General features: G+C 35.8%; 1 protein-coding gene across 20 annotated transcripts in view; it reads right to left on the bottom strand.

Annotated features, from left to right (window-relative positions):
- NRCAM (neuronal cell adhesion molecule) overlaps positions 1-18,047 on the bottom strand; it is a 314,411-nt gene that overhangs the window by 29,322 nt on the left and 267,042 nt on the right. For 9 of the 20 annotated variants that reach the window (XM_078154286.1, XM_078154297.1, XM_078154305.1 and 6 more), the window contains 9 exons: positions 16,847-16,948; positions 12,215-12,412; positions 12,048-12,118; positions 9,954-10,179; positions 9,132-9,247; positions 6,581-6,785; positions 3,457-3,579; positions 2,595-2,780; positions 1,240-1,275 (listed from right to left, as the gene is read on the bottom strand). In XM_078154286.1, the coding sequence (XP_078010412.1) occupies positions 1,240-1,275; positions 2,595-2,780; positions 3,457-3,579; positions 6,581-6,785; positions 9,132-9,247; positions 9,954-10,179; positions 12,048-12,118; positions 12,215-12,412; positions 16,847-16,948 (1,263 nt within the window). The remainder of the gene's footprint in view (positions 1-1,239; positions 1,276-2,594; positions 2,781-3,456; positions 3,580-6,580; positions 6,786-9,131; positions 9,248-9,953; positions 10,180-12,047; positions 12,119-12,214; positions 12,413-16,846; positions 16,949-18,047) is intronic. The other 11 variants (XM_078154292.1, XM_078154311.1, XM_078154303.1 and 8 more) reach the window with 3 other exon arrangements.

Here is an 18,047-nt window from a genome sequence, read left to right as displayed (position 1 = left end):
ATGGGCAACGTATAAAAATGTCTTAAGGCTACCAGGAAAGGAATTTACATATCAATATAATATTCTTAATTTAAGTATTTTTACTTTGTGACATTTAAAGTGCGGATCATTTTAATTAATATAATTCTGTTTCATCACAAAAGTTTGTTTTTTCCTATTTAAATATCATTTTAAAAGTTTGGAAGTATTAACTGGGACTGAGGTCTAACTTTTTTCCCCTAGTAGAATATATATCCAATACTATGATGAAAAATCATCACTAAAATAGCATTAACTTAAAAGAAATACACTTTATGACAAATGTTGCTACAATGTATCAGTTCTACTAAGCCAAAGACACCTGTGTAACATTCTCACTGAAAGGTAATGGAACAAGAACGTGAGCCAAGATAATATTCCTTATTGGTCTATTTTATTTTTTTGCTACTTGAGCATGGTATTAAGTTAATATTAACACACTCAAGAAATTTAATTGAAGTTTGTTTGCACTAACAAAACTATAGGCTAATTAAACAATTGTAATTTAATTTAAAATACTATGTAATACTTTAAATTTTCATTCATAATGAAGAAACATAAAGATAATACACAACCAAGATTATTTTAAAAAGTACATCTCATGATCTCATTCAATCCTCAAAACCAAATCTATTCTAAGAAGCTCTAATACCAGTAACTCCTCATGGACAAATAATATCTAAGTAATAAGTATGAGGATTCCATATAGAAAAGCTATTGGTTCTTAAATGATTTATCATTCTCATTACTTGGGGTTATCGTCAATGAAATTACTATTCATTGTCATTCTGTACAAAAGATAAAATGCCTTAAGATCAGGATCCTTAAAGGGTTTTTTTAAAAAAAAGACTATGACGGGAACCTACCTACGCAGGGAAGACAGGTGAAAAAGGATTAGGCATAAATATTGGGCTCATCCAATTTGACCATAGTCATATCAAAGTAGACTAAGATGAGTTTTCTAACTAACCTTTCTTAAGAAAGGAATTTTCTTGGTAAATTCATGGATTTCACATACATGAGAACAGAATTTAAATCAAGGGATATATACACTGCTTCTTAGGCATTTTTTAGATTTATTTTATATTTCATTTCCCTCTATTAAGTATTCAAAGCATGCCTTATGATAATTCTTTCCATATCCATGCTGAAATTTCCCATGCATAACACTGAAAGTTTCGATCTTTATATTTACAAAGTCATGCAGGTGATTTATTTTACCTTTGTCTGCACCTACAGCAGGTGGGTGAACACCAGCTTTAATGAAAGAAAACAAGAATAGGACACTATGAAGTTAGTGACAAGATGGAAGTGCATGCAGACAGATTAGAAAAAATGCTTATTAAAATGCCAATGCACGTAAGTATAATGAAATGAAATAACTAAGATATTCTGTTGTTTCAAACGCACCAAGAAGCAAATACAAAATTACTATCCACACATCATTAAAGCTATATTATTTGTGCTTTGCGCTAAAGATTAAGATCAATGCAGACTGAGGATATTTCAGTTTTTTAGAAAATATAGTAACCAATTATTGCATTTAAGAAAAGTTCTCAAGATTAAATGAGTAACTTCTAAAAAACTTTAGAAGTTAGAGATCCGCAAACAATACAATACATTTGATGGTGTCATCATCATTTCCATAAAATTCCCCAAGTATTAATCATTCAAATAATCAGAAAAATTCCAAAGGGTTATAAAACCTAAAATAAGTATAGAAGACCCTTCTGGCTCCATTAAAGTATTGCTTTTTGCTCTGGATCCTTTAATGAAATGTTTTGCTTCTTTTTCATAGTCAGAGTAATAAATATAAGGCCCTTGTCCAACCCAAAGAAAAATTAAGGGCTATTTAATTAGCCTTTAGAATAATTGGATTAAGGGGAAAAGGAAACTTTAGAAATCATCTGATCTAGTTTCTTAATTTTACAAATGAGGAAACAAGCCCAGAGAAGCTGTGACTTGACACATATATAGTGAAGCCTACAAGTCATGAACTCTCCGACTATACTGTCTTGTTACAAAGAAGATAGAGAGGAGGACAGACAGAGATAGAGGGACAGAGACAGAGAGGCAGAGACAGGCACAGAGAAAGAGATAGAGAGACTGAGAGAGTGAGAGAGACAGAAAGAGAGACAGAGAGACAGAGAGAGACAGAGAGAAAGAGAGGATAGAGAGAGACAGATAGAGACCGAGACAGAGACAGAGGCAGAAAGAGAGACAGAGAGGAGGGAAGGAGAAAGGAAGGAATGAAGAAAAAAATGAAGGAAAGGAAGGAAGGAAGGAAGGAAGGAAGGAAGGAAGGAAAGGAAGGAAGTAGAAAAAGAAAGAAAGAAAATTCAACCACCTAGAGAAACATTTTATTTTTTCCCCTAATACTGTAATTTACACTTTCCAATTTTCATGCTAAACTTGCACTAGTTTGCACTGGTTTAAAATACATAAAATAATAAACAGTCACTAAAAACCTTTACATGACACATATGAGGATGTTCCTTAAAAAGAGAAAAAAACAGCGTTATTAAAAGGAAAGCACACTGACTCAGAACAGACATGAAGACTTTCTTTATACATACCCATCTTACCTTCATCCACAGTGGTCACAGCTTCCTCAGTAATTTGACTTCCAGATCCTGCTGAGGTTTGTGCATAGAAATAAAACTTGTAGCGCGTGCTGTAACTTAAATTTCTTAAAACCAGACTTGTCATGTTGGCTGCAATTTTTAAATCTACCAAAGGGCCCAATTCATGTGTGCTGTTAACTGTTACGGGAAAACAACACATTCACAATTAGCTGATATCATTTCATAATAGGAACACAATCAGCAATACTGCAAATAGCCAACTAAAGGCTCAAACCCAGATTACTTCTATTCTGTTCTTTCTACAGTCCTGTTCATCCTCTGCTTCATGGGGCTAATATTATACTAAGCTTTTAGGACGTTTGTAATGAAGCATGTGATAAGTAGAAAAAAAGATAGAGGTGGGGGGTGGTGGTTTGAGAAATCCAATATGAAAAATTTTGGAAGGTCCTACAGTGAGGGCCACAATATGATTTCTTGACTGCTTTTAAATTACAGTTGTGTGTAATACTAACTCATAAACATTAGCTCAGAGGCAACATCAATTTGGTACAAAGTTTTTATTTTTGTTCTTATCATAGTTAAAGACTCTATTTGACTTAGCTAATAGCGGCATGCTCATTTTTATTGTTTCGACCAATGATGGAAAATTACATGGTCTAAATCTGTTGTTTTATAGCGTACATAATCTTTCCCTTCAAATGGAAATATTGAGAGTATATTTTGACAATTATACACACTTTTAAAAATAAATATTAATATGAAATATTAAAATAAATATCAATCAGCCAAGATGTGAAAAGACAGGTTTGTATTCCTCCTTCTTCTCTCTTTCCCACTCCTGCTAGTAACTTACTTGGCTGAAACTTCAGGGTATATGCCGTCAAAATACCATTCGGATGACTCGGTGGATCCCATTCCAGAGTTAGTGAATCCAGGGTTGGATTAACAATCTTCAGAAAAAGAGGAGCACTGGGAACTTGTAATGACAAAATAGGGTCAGTACCAATAATCTCCTCAAACATTGCATATTATACTGAAAATAGCACACTACACAATAGCATACAATACTTCCAATTTTAAAGCCTCAAGTTAGTTGTTTTGCTTGGTAGAGTTATTGCCAAGGGTTATCCAGTTCTAGTCATTTCTGTTTCTACAGCATCTTTTAAATCTGTCTTCTCTTTATTCCCATTCACTATCCTGGTTTAGGTTCTCATTGCCATCTCCCTAGACCATCAATTCTCAAACTTTTTGGTCTCAGGACCCTTTATATTCTTAAAAATTATTCAGGACTCTCAAGCATGTTTGTTTACATTGGTTATATCTATCAATATTTACCATGTTAGAAATTAAAACAGATACATTAAAAAGTTAATAAATTCATTTAAAATAACAATAAGTCCATGATATATTAACATAAATAACATTTCATGAAAAATTTTATTTCCCAAAACAAAAGATGAAGGAAGAAGAGTGGCACTGATTTTAATATTTTTGCAAATCTCTTTAATGTCTGGCTTAGTAGAAGATAGCTAGATTCTTGTATTTGCTTCAACATTCAGTCTATTGAGATGTTATTTTGATGGAAATATATGAAGAAAATTGGGCTTCAGAAGATATGTAGTTGGAAAATGGAGGAGTATTTTACTAGGCAAATTATATCTAGGCATTATTACAAAAATGGTTTTGACCTTGGGGATCCTTTCAAAGCTCAGGGACCTTAAGGGGTCCATGGACCACACTTTGAGAACCACTGCCTGAGGTCATCACAGTTGTCTTTCACATCTAACTTGTTCTCTGCTCCATTCCATCCTTTCTTTATACAGCTGCCAGAATAATCTTCTTAAGGCCTAACTTTCCTAAGATACTAAGGATCTGACCATATCACTCCTCTGCTCAACAATCTTCACTGGCTACTATGGCCCAAGTAGTAAAGTTTAAATTTTGTCTGGCATTGGTATCATCTGCTCTTATAGCCTAATCCTTATAGATCTTCCATGTACTGTATACTCCATATGAATTGGACCATTCTTTCCCTAAACATACTCTCACACACTCAAATCTTTGCTCACATCGTTCCTTACGTATACATACATTACTCTTCTTCCTATAATCTATGTTCTAACCAATCTGGCTTTTGCGCTTCCCTACACATGACATCTCATTTCCTGCCCCCTTTTTTTTCACTTATCTTTGCATTTCCATGCTTGGAATGCACTTCCTCACTTCAGCCAATAATCTTAGAAACCCTTGTTTCCTTCAAGACTCATTTCAAACCCAACCTTCTATGTGAAGCTTTTCCTGATTCCCCAACTCCTGGGACCTTCCCACTTAAAATTACTTTGATTTTATTTTGTAAATAATCTGTACATGCTTATGTATATATGTGCCTCTCTGCTTAAAGACAGGGATGACTTCATTTTTGTCTTTGTATTACCAGCACCTGGAACCTAGTAGGATTTAAGTGCTGAAATGTCCTCACATTGCATTTTCACCTATAAAACTCCTACACAACCTTTAAAGCCCAATTCAAATGCTATCTCTTCTCAGGTCATGGATAATGAATTCTCTTATCAGACTTAACATAGGCACATTGTATGGTAATTCTCTAATGCACTTATCATGTAATATTGTGTTAAAACCAGCTCACAGGCTCTCAAGAGATGATTGTTAAAATTTCAGTTTGAGTATATATACCACAAAAATTGGCAAAGGCTACAAGCCAGGGTTTGATTTATTTTTTGATGACTGATCACTGAAGACAGTATCAGAAAAAAAATCTTAATATATAGATTAAACTTAAAAGTTTATCAAGCATAATTTTTCCCCCTGGAGATCCAGTTGTTAAACCTTTACTAGTATAGTTCTGATTATAGTTATCTATGTTGGTGTTTCACCTGTTCCTAGACTGTAAGATCCTGGAGGTCAGAGAATATGTCTTATCTAAACTTTATATCACCCGAGAGCCTAGCATGGTGCTCTACACATGAAAGGTGTTTGATAAATGTTTGTCATATTTGTATTTATGTTGTTGAAAATAAATTTAGTAAAGTTTTATCAAGTAGTATTCTAAAACATCTTAATTTTTTTATTTTTAAAAGTCACCTTTAAAGTCATTAAGACCATACCTACACATGGGCCCAATTTTTTCTATTGTTCAGGTGTCACTCTCTACAACAAGTTGAAAATGGCATCTGAACAAGAGTAAAAAATATCTCCCCTTGGTGAAATACTTCCTCTAAACCATTAAATGGAAACTGCTATTTCTTTTAAATAGAACACACATTTCCCTCTAAAATACTTATTTAATATGGTAAAAAGGAGAAAAGAGGAGCATTAAGAAAACAATAGATTGTGAAGAAATGGATGACTTAGTGTCTCAGAGAAAAATTGATGCATGTCAACCTTCCATGGAAACCCTGAATGTCTTACTTGGCTATATTTGTTTCATTTCAGTTTCTTTGTTGAAGTGTGCCTTACGTTTGACTTATAAACGTTTAATTTGACCCTGTAATATCTCCAGTTAGGAGTCAGTGGGGGGAAAAAGATGTTTCTTCTAGACCTAAAAAAAAGCTAGAAGAAGTGAGCAGGAGAGGTATCTATATTCTAGGGAGCCCTTCACTCTCAGAGAACGTTGGATCTAGGCCTTAAGCATTAACAGATTATTGTCTCCTAATGGTCAGAGCTAACAACACTGTGGATGACACAGGTTCCTTACTGTGGTCTGATGCACAATACCTAGTACAGAGAGGGGTGAATGGAGAAGTAGATTTATTGCCTTCCCTAAAAACACATCAGGTAGGTGACTGCCTGCTCTGCCAATGTGTGCTTTGCTATCTCTGTTTGTTGGGTTTTGGTGTGTACCCGTGTAGGAAAAGCGAATACTGGCTTCCAAAATAGAGACTGTTCTGTTGTACAGAGCTCTCCAAGGTACCTCCATGGCTAAAGTCCTCACTCTTTCTAGTATGTTAATCTCATACCTCCTTCTGGAGTATTGAATACTTGGTCAACACTGGCAGGCCCCTCCCCTTTCCCATTGACAACTCGAACATTCAGCGTGTAATGGCTAAAAGGCTCCAGGCCTGGCAACATGCCATGGGTCTTGTTACCACTGAAGGTGAGGATTTTTTTCTCAACATGGCGCCTGTTTCTCTTAGATGAATTTTTCACTTTCCAGTAGTAAATCTAAAATGAGAGAAAGAAAGTTAGCAACATATGAAGGAGAGAACACTTAAGGGTTTGGGGTCAAACAAACATAGTAGATTTATCTTCTTTCAGGAAAATTCCTACTTCCTAGATTTACAGCTAGGTGGGACTTTAAAGGCCATCTGGTCCAACATCCTCATTTTACAGATAAGAAAACTGAGTCTGAGAGAGCTTAAGTGATTTGCCCCGGGTCACACAGCTAATAATTGTCTGAGATATGTTTTGAACTCATGTCTTCATGGCTCCTTGAGTAAAAGGAATCTGAAGCCCACAGATCACTGGGAAAATTAAATTAGCTATAAATAATATAATGGTATACCTACAGTGAATACAGTGCCAGGCCTAGAGTCAGAAGATTCATTTTCCTGAGTTCAAATCCAGCCTCAGATACTTACTAGCTATATGACCCTGGGCAAGTCACATAACTCTGTTTGCCTCAGTTTCCTTACATGTAAAATGAACTGGAGAAGGAAATGGCAAATGATTCCAGTATCTTTGCCAAGAAAACCCCAAATGGAGACACAAAGAGTCTGACACTACTGAAAATGACTGAACAAAAACATTTTGTTAGTCAGACATAAAAGTAATAGTCAGCTCCAGTACATCCAGGAAATGGATAATAATGATTAAACTCAAAATCATTGGTAAAGAAGGATACAGTGATTATAGAAATGATAATCTGATGATAGAGTAAATTTTAACTACCCAGTAATTTTATATTTGGGAGAATCAAAAACTGATTATGGCAGCTTTAATATATTTTGTGCTTGCTTTATTTCCTTAACAGAATAGCAAAATAGAAAAGAGGAACTTTTTTCATGATTACTCCAGGACTATCAGTTAGCATTAAATCAATTAATCAACAATTATTTATTGGGTACAGGTTATATTTAATTCTAGGATATAATGTAGAAAATGTATGATACGAAATGATGTAGGTGAGAAAAATTCCTCTTGGCTTTGGACGCCATCCAACATATCACACCATTACTTGTTGTTTTCTCCAGCATTCTTATGGCATAACTAGGCTGTGCCGAGGATAAATCATTGCTTGTGTGCATATTATTTTGCCACATTTAATTTTCAATAAAATGAGCATGATAACAGTTTAAAAATTAACTTCCTGGAGTCAGAATGAACAAGCCAGGATGTTTAGTAGAGTTAAAACAGTCACTAGACATTTTATCACCCTTAAATCTCCATTAATCAGAACTTCTATGCTTTGTCAGTGCAACAATGGACATTGTTAATAAGAAAGACCCTGAGGCACTCTAAGGTCTCAAAGTGCCACATGAATTATCAAAGAAAGACCAAATTGTGTTTTAGCTTTTGTCCTGCCTTGTGATTTCATCAGGTGTGGAACATTTCTACTCATTCTTATTGGAAACTTTTCAAACTTATAGTTCTGGAGAGTTGCCTGGGCCACTGAGAGGTTAAGAGATGGTCACACAGCTTGTCCACAGGCTCCTTAATTCTGTGTCATAACTGGGACTTGAACTCATGTTTTCCTGACTCCAAGAATGGTACTCTATGTACCACTCCCTTGATTCTCTAATTTTAGTATTAAGTACATTTTAACATATTACCATTTTTTGAAAGCTGGTAATCCATATATAGTAGAATGTTAATTTCCAGAATATTTGATTATTTTAGGCCAAGTAGAATATTTTATATTCTATATATAATATTATATATGTAATATGCAATATATAATATGATATATAATATTTTATCAAAAATATTTTATTTATTGTATGGCATTAAGAAATTCTGAGACTGTTTAGGTGTGGGTCATAACTGAAAGCATCTAGAATGGATCAGATTCTTAAATCTATTTTCTAGATCTGAATCTAGATTTTTCTAGATTGCTTCTATTATATGTTCTATATCAATATACTAACATATTCTATATTAACTCTATCAAATCTAGTTTTCAAACTCCTAATACTTGATAACTAGCATTTATATAGTACTTTCAAATTTGCAAAGGTCTTGGGATATATTATCTCATTTGATCCTTATAATAGCCCTGTGAATTAGGTGCTATTATTTTCCCCATTTTATAGATGAGGAGACTAAGGCTGAGAAACGTTAAGTGACTTGACCAATGAAGCCTATAAATGTCTGAGACTGGATTGGAACACTGGTCTTCTTGATTTCAAGTTCAGTAATTCTGAGCATCCCCAAACTTATGATTCTATAACTGATACTCAAAGTGGATCTAGCTCAGTATGGCAAACTTTGTCTTTCTCAAAGCTTTGATTAAAAGACAAAGGAAAAAGTGATAGTGGTGGAAACGATGGGGAAGTGTTTTCCTTTACTTGCCCGATAGCCTTTCAAGTGTCCTCGAACACTTTTTGGGGGTACTGGCTCCCAGTGCACCTCAGCCAAAGTGCTGTTCACCACATTCACATGCACATTGCTGGGAGCCACCATAGGTACTGGAAAAATGAAAGGAGCAGGAGTTACAAGCATGTTATCACATTATTTACTCTGGGTTTTATTTATGAAATTCTTGGCTTAGAAATAGACTTTAATAGTCCCCTTCTAAAGGCTGTCAGAGACTGAAAGATAGTATATCTCCATTTGGTTACTGCTTTAGCAGAGCAAAACATTAAAAAAAATAGAATTCTACTCTTGCATTCTGGACACTTTTTTTGAGGACATATATTTAAAAATTCTGGCTCCCCAAGCAATTCTTTTCCAAGCATTGCCCATAGAAATAATATTGCCGTGAAATATTGGCCTCTTCCCTCCCCTCTAATGGCTCTAGACACTGCATGACTATTTGAGTGGCAGCCATATTTACTTTTTTCTCAGAAGAGCATAAAAATGCCAGTCATAGTGAAGCACACCTGCAATCCCTTTTCCTGGGGGAGGTTGAGGCTGGTGGATTACTTGAGTGTGGGGTTTCTGAACTGCAGAACTCAGGTACTAAACAGATGTCTGTACGAAGTCCAGAGCTAAAATGGCAAGCCCCACAGAAGTAGAGAGCCCTCAGGCTTTAAGAGCTGGCCCACGTTGGAAAACAGAATAGGCTGAAGCTTCAAAATTGGCCAACACTGATAATGACTGTGGGTGACCCCTGCACTTCCAAGGATCCAGTTACAAAAAAAGAGCATAAATAAAAAAGAACAAGACACTCACAGTCTTCTCCAGAATGGCCTATGATTATCATTGGCTCTGGAGCAAATCCCACATCATTTAGTGCCTGTACTTTCACCAGATATGGAACAAAGGTTGGTGTGCCTGATACGATGTACTTGGATACATTTGCAACTACAACAGATGTCCACTCATCGTCACCATCTTTCTGGCGCCAGCTGACTTTATACTGAAGACCAGGTCCATTAGAATCAAAACCTTTTAAGGGCTACAGAAAAAAAACCCAAACAAATTACAAACCAATAACAACATAAAAATCAAACCACAAGAAATAACCCAAATCAACTTGCTTCTTTCAAAGTCAGACTGCATCAATTATACCACACTAACACTTTACTCTTACAATAAACTCAGTTCCTAAATGTAAATAAAATCAGTAAATACAGAAAACACTGAAATCAACAGCATAAACAATTTTCTCAGGGAACTGTCTTCTTTTCTAACAGTGATGGAAAACAAAGTTTATTGGAGACCAGAGTCTCAAAAAGTTAGACTGTTTGTTACAATATAATAAATATAGGGAAAACATCTGAGAATGAGGAGTGAACAATTAAGCTACATGGGTACATGCAAAAGAGTAAGCAGTAATAGAGAAAGAAGAGTTAGCTCTGCATCCTGGCTTAATAACTGTTTCACTAACAATCCTTACTCTAACACACACATACATACACCCCCCTTCCTCCCCATTTACTTGTGGGGTTGCAGAATGCTACAACTGCATGAGACCTTAAAAGGCAATCTAGTGCAGGAATTCTTAGTCTGGGGGACTTTATTTTATTTATTTTTAAAAAATAATTAATTTATTTATTTTTAGTTTTCAATGTTCACTTCCATAAGTCTGGGGACTTTAAAAATTTTTTAAAGTACATTTCACTGTAGTTGGTTTCCTTTGTAATCCTATGTACTTTGTTTTATGCATTTAATAAACATTATTCTGAACAGGAGTCCACAAGCTTCACCGGACTAGGTTAATAACCTCTGATCTAGTCCAATCCCCTCAATTTAATAGATGAGGAAATTGAACCCAGAGAGGTTAAATGTTTTGAAATGGGTTGTACAGTTAGTTGGTAGTGGGGCAGGGAATGGAATATATGAATTTACCAAATCTCCCAGGGATGATAGCTTTCTACCTGCCCAGTGTAGGTGTTGTTTGTCCTTCTTCTCAAAGATGACCATGACATCAGGAAGGTGATGCCATGACATGCAAGTGAATTGGATTTAAGTTCGGGGGTATGTGCCACCAGCCTCACTCTCCCTCTGGAGCCATCTGGGTCCAATGACCAGATACAGATCAAGACAACTGGAGATATACCCGGTGCGGGTGCTGGTTCCCACAAACTACTAATGCAAGGCATGCGGAGTCCTATCCAAACCAGCACAGACTACACTCTTTATATATGTTACTTCATTCAAATGCTAACTTGTGTCATTTCTATTTCGTTACAGAAGGGCTATGGTTAAGGTGGATTTGGGATCACAGAATTTATAGTTGCAAGGGACCTTGGCGATCTAAGTAAATTCCTCATGTTTGGATGAGAAAATTGACTTGTTACATTTTATTTTGAGAAGTCAAATATCTTTTTTGTTGATTTGATCCATCATTTGATAAATATAATCATCAAGGATTACATTTATATAGCATTAAAGTTTCAGGGTACTTTGCTGACACTATGTGAGGTATGTAGTTTAAATATTAGGGGTGAGAAAACTGAAGTTCATAGAAATGGTGTAATGTTCCCATAAGCATATAGCAAATGACTGTTACTACATTTTAAAAATGAAAGTGTTAAAGAAGACACATGTGAAGACTCTATCCTCTGCTCCTGCGCAATGATGGTAGAGTCCATGGGTGGTGAATATTTTATACATTGTCATATATTTTCAATGTATTGATTGGTTTTGCTGATTTTTCTCCCTTTCACTTTTTCTTTCCTTTTCAAATAATTCTTTGTTATAAAAGATGGTTTTCTGGGAGGGGTAAGGAAGGGGTCAAATGGGAGATTTAGGTGATGTAAAAACAAAATATGTCAATAAAATTTATTTTAAAAGATGAGGTTGTTTGGCTAATCAGCTCACCTGCCATGTAATCACCAAATTATCAGGCTCTGATCCTATTCCTTCAACAGCAGTAGGATTCTCTTCTGGTTCTAGAAGTTAAATAGTAACACGTGAGGAAACCCTCATTCTGGACTTTTGGCTTTTGAACAGGCAACTCTTCTTAAAAAACAGAATCATTAATTTACCTGCTGCTTTCGTCATATAATATTCCGATGCTTCACTGGGCAGACTTCTACCAATACTGTTGACAGCAATTACACGGAAAGAATATTTTACATAAGGAGAAAGTTTCAACTCTACTGTTGTCTGTGTTCCAGGAACATCAGTCTGGTAATGCCATATGCCGGGCTCATGCAAGGCATCTTCGTATTCAATGATGAAATCTAGCAAAAATGAAAAACAAACAAAAAGATCCCCAGTGAATTTCACCCACAGAAGAGACCTGGTTGCCAAGGATGAAAAAATGAATGGGCTATTCTAATAATGTTAATGATAGCTGACATTTTAATAAGGCTTTATGGCTTACAAAGTGCTTTACATAAGTTTTATAATTTGATCTGTCTGGTAATGTGAATTACCTAACTTTGAAGAAAAATCACATTTAAATAGCTACTATTTCCTACAGCAACCATTATTATAAATATTTAAACGTCCCAGTCTATATGAGGTTTAGCAAATTAAAAAAGGTGTGGAGTTGATCAGGAAATCTCTAGAAAATGTTAAATTGTGTGTGTGTGTGTGTGTGTGTGTGTGTGTGTGTGTGTGTGTGCATGCATGTGTGTTGCTCTGGCTTAGAAGTATTATACACTTCTGGAAAAATACGTAATAAATGCTTTGCCTTAATGCTGCCTTGCCCCACCCTCTGGGGTCATTACTAAAGATTCCAAAGGGCAAGTATATTTTTAAGGATAGTTTAGCATCTTGAGACGATAGTTTTGGCTTATTCTCCTAGATAAGAGTTATCTTGCAAATGGGTGGTTGGGGGGGGGAACCCTGATGTAGACAAGTCTACATTGCTTTGAATGGGCAGGGGGAAAGGAGAAGAAGAGGAGAGAGGGAGAAGAGGTAGAGATAGAAAAAGGAGGAAGAAAGAGAAATAGAGAAATGTTCAGTAGTGCCCCTACTCTTAGCTACTTCTTTTTCTCTCTCTAGCCATTACTTTCATCTCCTGGTTTGTCCCCTCTGCCCCCACCAATCACTTAATAACTTGACTTTAAAGATTAAGCCAAAACTAAAAAATCCCATTATGCTCCCCTATTATACTTTAAAAATCCTAATTACAGAATTAAAAATTTTAGATCTGAAAGGCTCCTCAAACAATTTACTAGACTGTAATTTTTACAAGGACAGGGTCTTAGTCTTATTTAAATGATGTATCTCCTTCAGTCCTTAGTGCCATTGTCTGCACACATTATGCACTTAATTAAGGCACATTGCATCTATAGGATTATAGAATAATTGGCTTCAGAGCTGGAAGCACCATCCTCATTTTATTCATGAAGAAGTGGAGACACAGAGATGTGAATTGGCTTGATTTGCATTGGGTCATACAGCCAATTGATAGTAGGACTGATACCAGAAGCCAGCCCTCCTAAGCCCAGTGATCTCTGCACCTCTTCAGCCAGTTATCCTCATTATCTATCTGGCATATGGTAAAGCTCTCTTGTTTTATTGTTACTGATATAAAGACAAGCATGTATAAGCTACTCAAAATACATCCTACAATTTGTGTAGGGTGGTTTTTTTTGTTCATTTTTTTGGAGGGGGAGTATTCTGGACCTGTGATTTCACCAATATAGAGAACTCCTAGTATGCAAGCTTCCTCTACCAACAAAGAATGGCAACTTGCGTGTAATTTAAAGACTTAGAGAGTTGCCTGGGACATTGAGAGATTAAGTGATTTGCTCCAGGGTCACTCAGGCAGTGTTGGAGGTAGGACTTGAACCCAGGTCCTCTTGACTCTAAGGTTGGTCTTTATCCACTTGGCCACACTTTCTTTTGTTGTACATATAGCAAGGAAATTCTATCTCTCACCTGGAGAGAACTCTTAACAACTACTAGGATGACAAGCAACACTCCCCTAGTCTATGTTTATTTTGGGGGCACACATATATCCCTCCATAAAAGCTCTGCTCACACGGCTCTTTGTGACATGGAGAAGTCTTAGATTCTTAAAGGCTTTGCCAGAAGAATACCAGCTCTAGTAGTCCACCAAACTAGAAAACTTTTTAAATAGTCAGGTCCTGATCAGCATGAATAAGGACTCCCACAAAATGGCCATGCTATTTGATTTGCATTGCATATTTACAATGGATTGGAACCAATTACTCTGTTCTATATAACTATGACTTCAAAGAGTGACTAGCTTTATCGACAAAGCACCAGACTTCATGCCAGGCATCTGAGTACTAGCTCAAGTCCAGAGAGACTCATCACCAGAAGTTTGGCAACCAGGTAACAAAATGTTTTGGCCACAGTAGCTAGTGAAGACTGCCTGATTAAGGAGCTGAAGGATTGTAAACTATATCAGAATAGAGTCCACAGTGATGAAGTTCAGGCCCTTTGACTATTGAAATGTTATACGTAGTATATTTAAATATTTGACTAATTCATAGAAGTTTCTTTCACTAACACTTAAAAGACATCAACTAGCATGCTTTAATATTTCCATTGCTATCTTTATGCTATTAAATTAGCAACTGAATTGCATTCTAATAAAATTCATTAAAATAGTTCAAATGACAATAGACTGGGTAAAACAGCATGTAGAAAAATAAACATTATTGCATTTTGGCATATACTTCATAAATACATACATTCTCCTTCAGCATCCACATATTTTAACGAAATGCAACAGTTTGCATTCTCAAAATCTCATTTTAAATAGAATGACCTTTAACAGTTGGCTTCCATGGACTATTGTTAATCAGGAAACCAGGGCCTATGAATTCAGGGTACATCAATTATTATGTTGACAAAAGATTTCTTCTCAAAGATACTATTTTTGTTAATAGAAAGCTATTTCATGAAAGTAAAGTGTAATGACATCTACAAAACTGTAAGGCAAACAGCTTTACCATCCAATGATAGCTTTTAAATGTGAAAAACTGCCAAATTATTCTAAACAAATGATTAAATCTAGCTGATTGATTTAATTAGGAGTAATGTATAATACAGCCAGTTGATGAAGGATTTTGACAATTCAAAGAAGAAAAAGAAAAGTATTGAATAATAGTAAAATTACTTGGGACTTCAGAGCATAGCTAGCTTTCTCTATAGTTTGGCTGTGAAGGGAGAAATTATAGCACCATAGTTTAAAAGGCTGGTAGAGTCAAATGTAGGTTTTTTGAATTTTTAAAGGATGGGGGAAATCTGGGTGTGTTTGAAGGCAGTTGTTAAGAAGTCACTGGATAAAGAGAGGTTGCAAATTAGAGTGAGGAAGAGGATGGCTGAAAGGATCCATTCCTAGAGGAGACAGGAAAGTATCAAGGGTACTGCTCTTAATAGTGATAATGTAAAGACACATAATATTTGTGCTCTGGGGAATACTTTCAAATTTTCTTTAAATGTCTTCGCTTGGCAATAGTAAAATTTCTTTAAGGCTTTACCCTAATCAAATTAATTCTCTGGGCTCAGGTTAATTCATAAAGCTAAATTAATTATATTCCACTATGGTATGGCCTATTAGAAAGAGCTCTGGGCTGGGAGTTAAGAGATCAGAGTTATATTCCTAGATTCCTCACTAACTATATTACCTAGCCAAATAGGCCTTCTAGATGTTCCTCATAAAAGGCACTTCATCTCCTGCTTTTGCAGTGACTATCTCCCATGCCTGGAATATACTCCCTCCACACCTCTGTCTCTCAGAATTTCTAGTTTCCTTTAAGTATCATCTTGCGTTTCACAGTGGCCTGTCTTGATTCCCTGCTGCTACTAGTGCGTTAACTCTCTGCCTTCCTACCTCATAAACTTTTATCTATTTTGTATATATCTATATATGCACATAGGACAGCTAGGTGGCACAGTGGAGAGAGAGCTGGGCTTAGAGTCAGGAAGACTCATCTTCATGAGTTCACATCTGACCTCAGACACTTATTAAATGCCTGACTCTGGGCAAGTGACTTGACCCTGTTTGACTCAGTTCCTCATTTATAAAATGAGCTGAAGAAGGAAATGGAAAAATGCTCCAGTATCTTTGCCAAGAAAATCCCAAATGGGGTCATGAAGAGCCAGACGTGACTGAAATGACTCAATGACAACAACAAATATATGTACATGTTGTCCTAGCCAGACTGTGAGTTACTAGGGAAGGGACTTTTCATTTATATTTTTGTATCCCTAGGACCTAGTGCAGTACCTGGAACACCACAGATGCTTAACTGATTGATTGATTGGCCTAAGAGCATCACTTTATCTACTTGGCTTCAGTTTATTTCAATGAACCTTTATTAAGTTTCTATTATGTACAAGGAACTTTTAGGGATTAAAAAAAAGAAAAAAAGCAGTGATCCTTGTTCTCAAGGATATTTCCTTATCCCAAGAATATCTGTTTTACCTACCTCAGAGAGTTGTCATGAGGTTCCAATGAAATGAGATATAACTATGCTTTGAAAAAGCGTAAAAGCACCCTATAACTGAAAACACTCCACCATTAACAGAAAGGTCTGGTAGGTAGATCAGTTTGGTGGTTCAGTCAGATGAGAGGCAGCACAGATCCCTGATGGGAAATTATGTTGCACAAATCCAAAGTGCTTCAGAAGTTGGGAAAAAAAAATCAGTCTTAGAATAATTGCTATACAGGAAATGGCTGAACACACCTGTAATCGGGCTATTGTTTTCATCTCCTGGTATCCATGACAGCTGAACACTTCTTTCAAGAAGACTTGTCAGTTCCAAATCAAAGGGTGGATTTGGACGATCTGCAGGTCAAACACATCCATTATGATCAATCACGTTAGTAAAGCAGACCCACCAGTTATTCATTCTACTATTCAAAGAGGAATAGGGTGGAAGGAAATCTTACAGACATATCACAATTCAGTCTTAACATGATATTTACTGAAATGAAATGGAAATAACTGAGGTTTCTTGAACCACAAGCCACAGATGAAAACTTCCATTGAATTAATATTGCTGAGTTCCACTTGTTTGTTTCTCAAGTGAAGATCAATCATTTATAATTTTAAAAATGGAAACTGAAATGCACAGATCACCAACATTTTCAGTTTGTGAGTTTTCTCATAAATGCGAATGTATGCTTGTATAAGAAATCAAAACTTCATTTCTACCAAAGTAAAAATGAATAAGAGCAACTTCTAGAAATGAAGTCTGACAAATACAATGGAATTTACTAATTTCAGCATGCATATTTAAGCCAGATGCTTAAAGTCATTGCCTAGTAACTGCAGTGGGTTAGGGACTTGGGGAGGTACAGTTACCCTTGTATGACATCAAAATATGCTTTAACATAATCATTATGTTACAAAATATCCTCTCCATCAGATTCCCACAACTCCCAGGCAATAACATGGAAAATGGTCCTTCAGTGTTCCATAGAATTAGTGTGCCAACCTGAACACCCACCTAAGGGAATGACTTTGACCTTGGAGGTGAAAAAAAGCCCGAAAAGATATTTTTTTAAATTTTTGTTTATTCATGCAGAAGTAGAAACAAAAGATGCCAACAAATTAAAGCCCCACTACCATATTACATATGACCAAAATTAAAACCCAAGGGATTCTGTGCAAAATTAGATTTGCTATTCAAGTGCTAAATAAAAAAGCAGCCTTGATAAATGGAAAATAACCTAGAAAGTCATTTCTGATTTCATTTTCAGGTGTCAGAAAAATCACATGTCATAAATGCATTATCATTTGTCATTCTTTAGTGATTTGTATCACATGAACATAAATCAAGCTAACTCTGTAACAGAAATGCAAGAATGATGGCAATGAATCTCTTTTGATGCTCTTTTTTCGGGGGAAGGGTACAATTTTCCAGAAATAGAAACCAGACATA

The sequence above is a fragment of the Phascolarctos cinereus genome, unplaced genomic scaffold (assembly GCF_003287225.1).
Source record: "Phascolarctos cinereus isolate Bilbo 61053 unplaced genomic scaffold, phaCin_HiC Scaffold_1;HRSCAF=81, whole genome shotgun sequence".
NCBI lineage: Eukaryota > Metazoa > Chordata > Mammalia > Diprotodontia > Phascolarctidae > Phascolarctos > Phascolarctos cinereus.
Note: the sequence above shows the minus strand (reverse complement) of the source record. Positions and strands in the feature narration are given on the sequence as shown.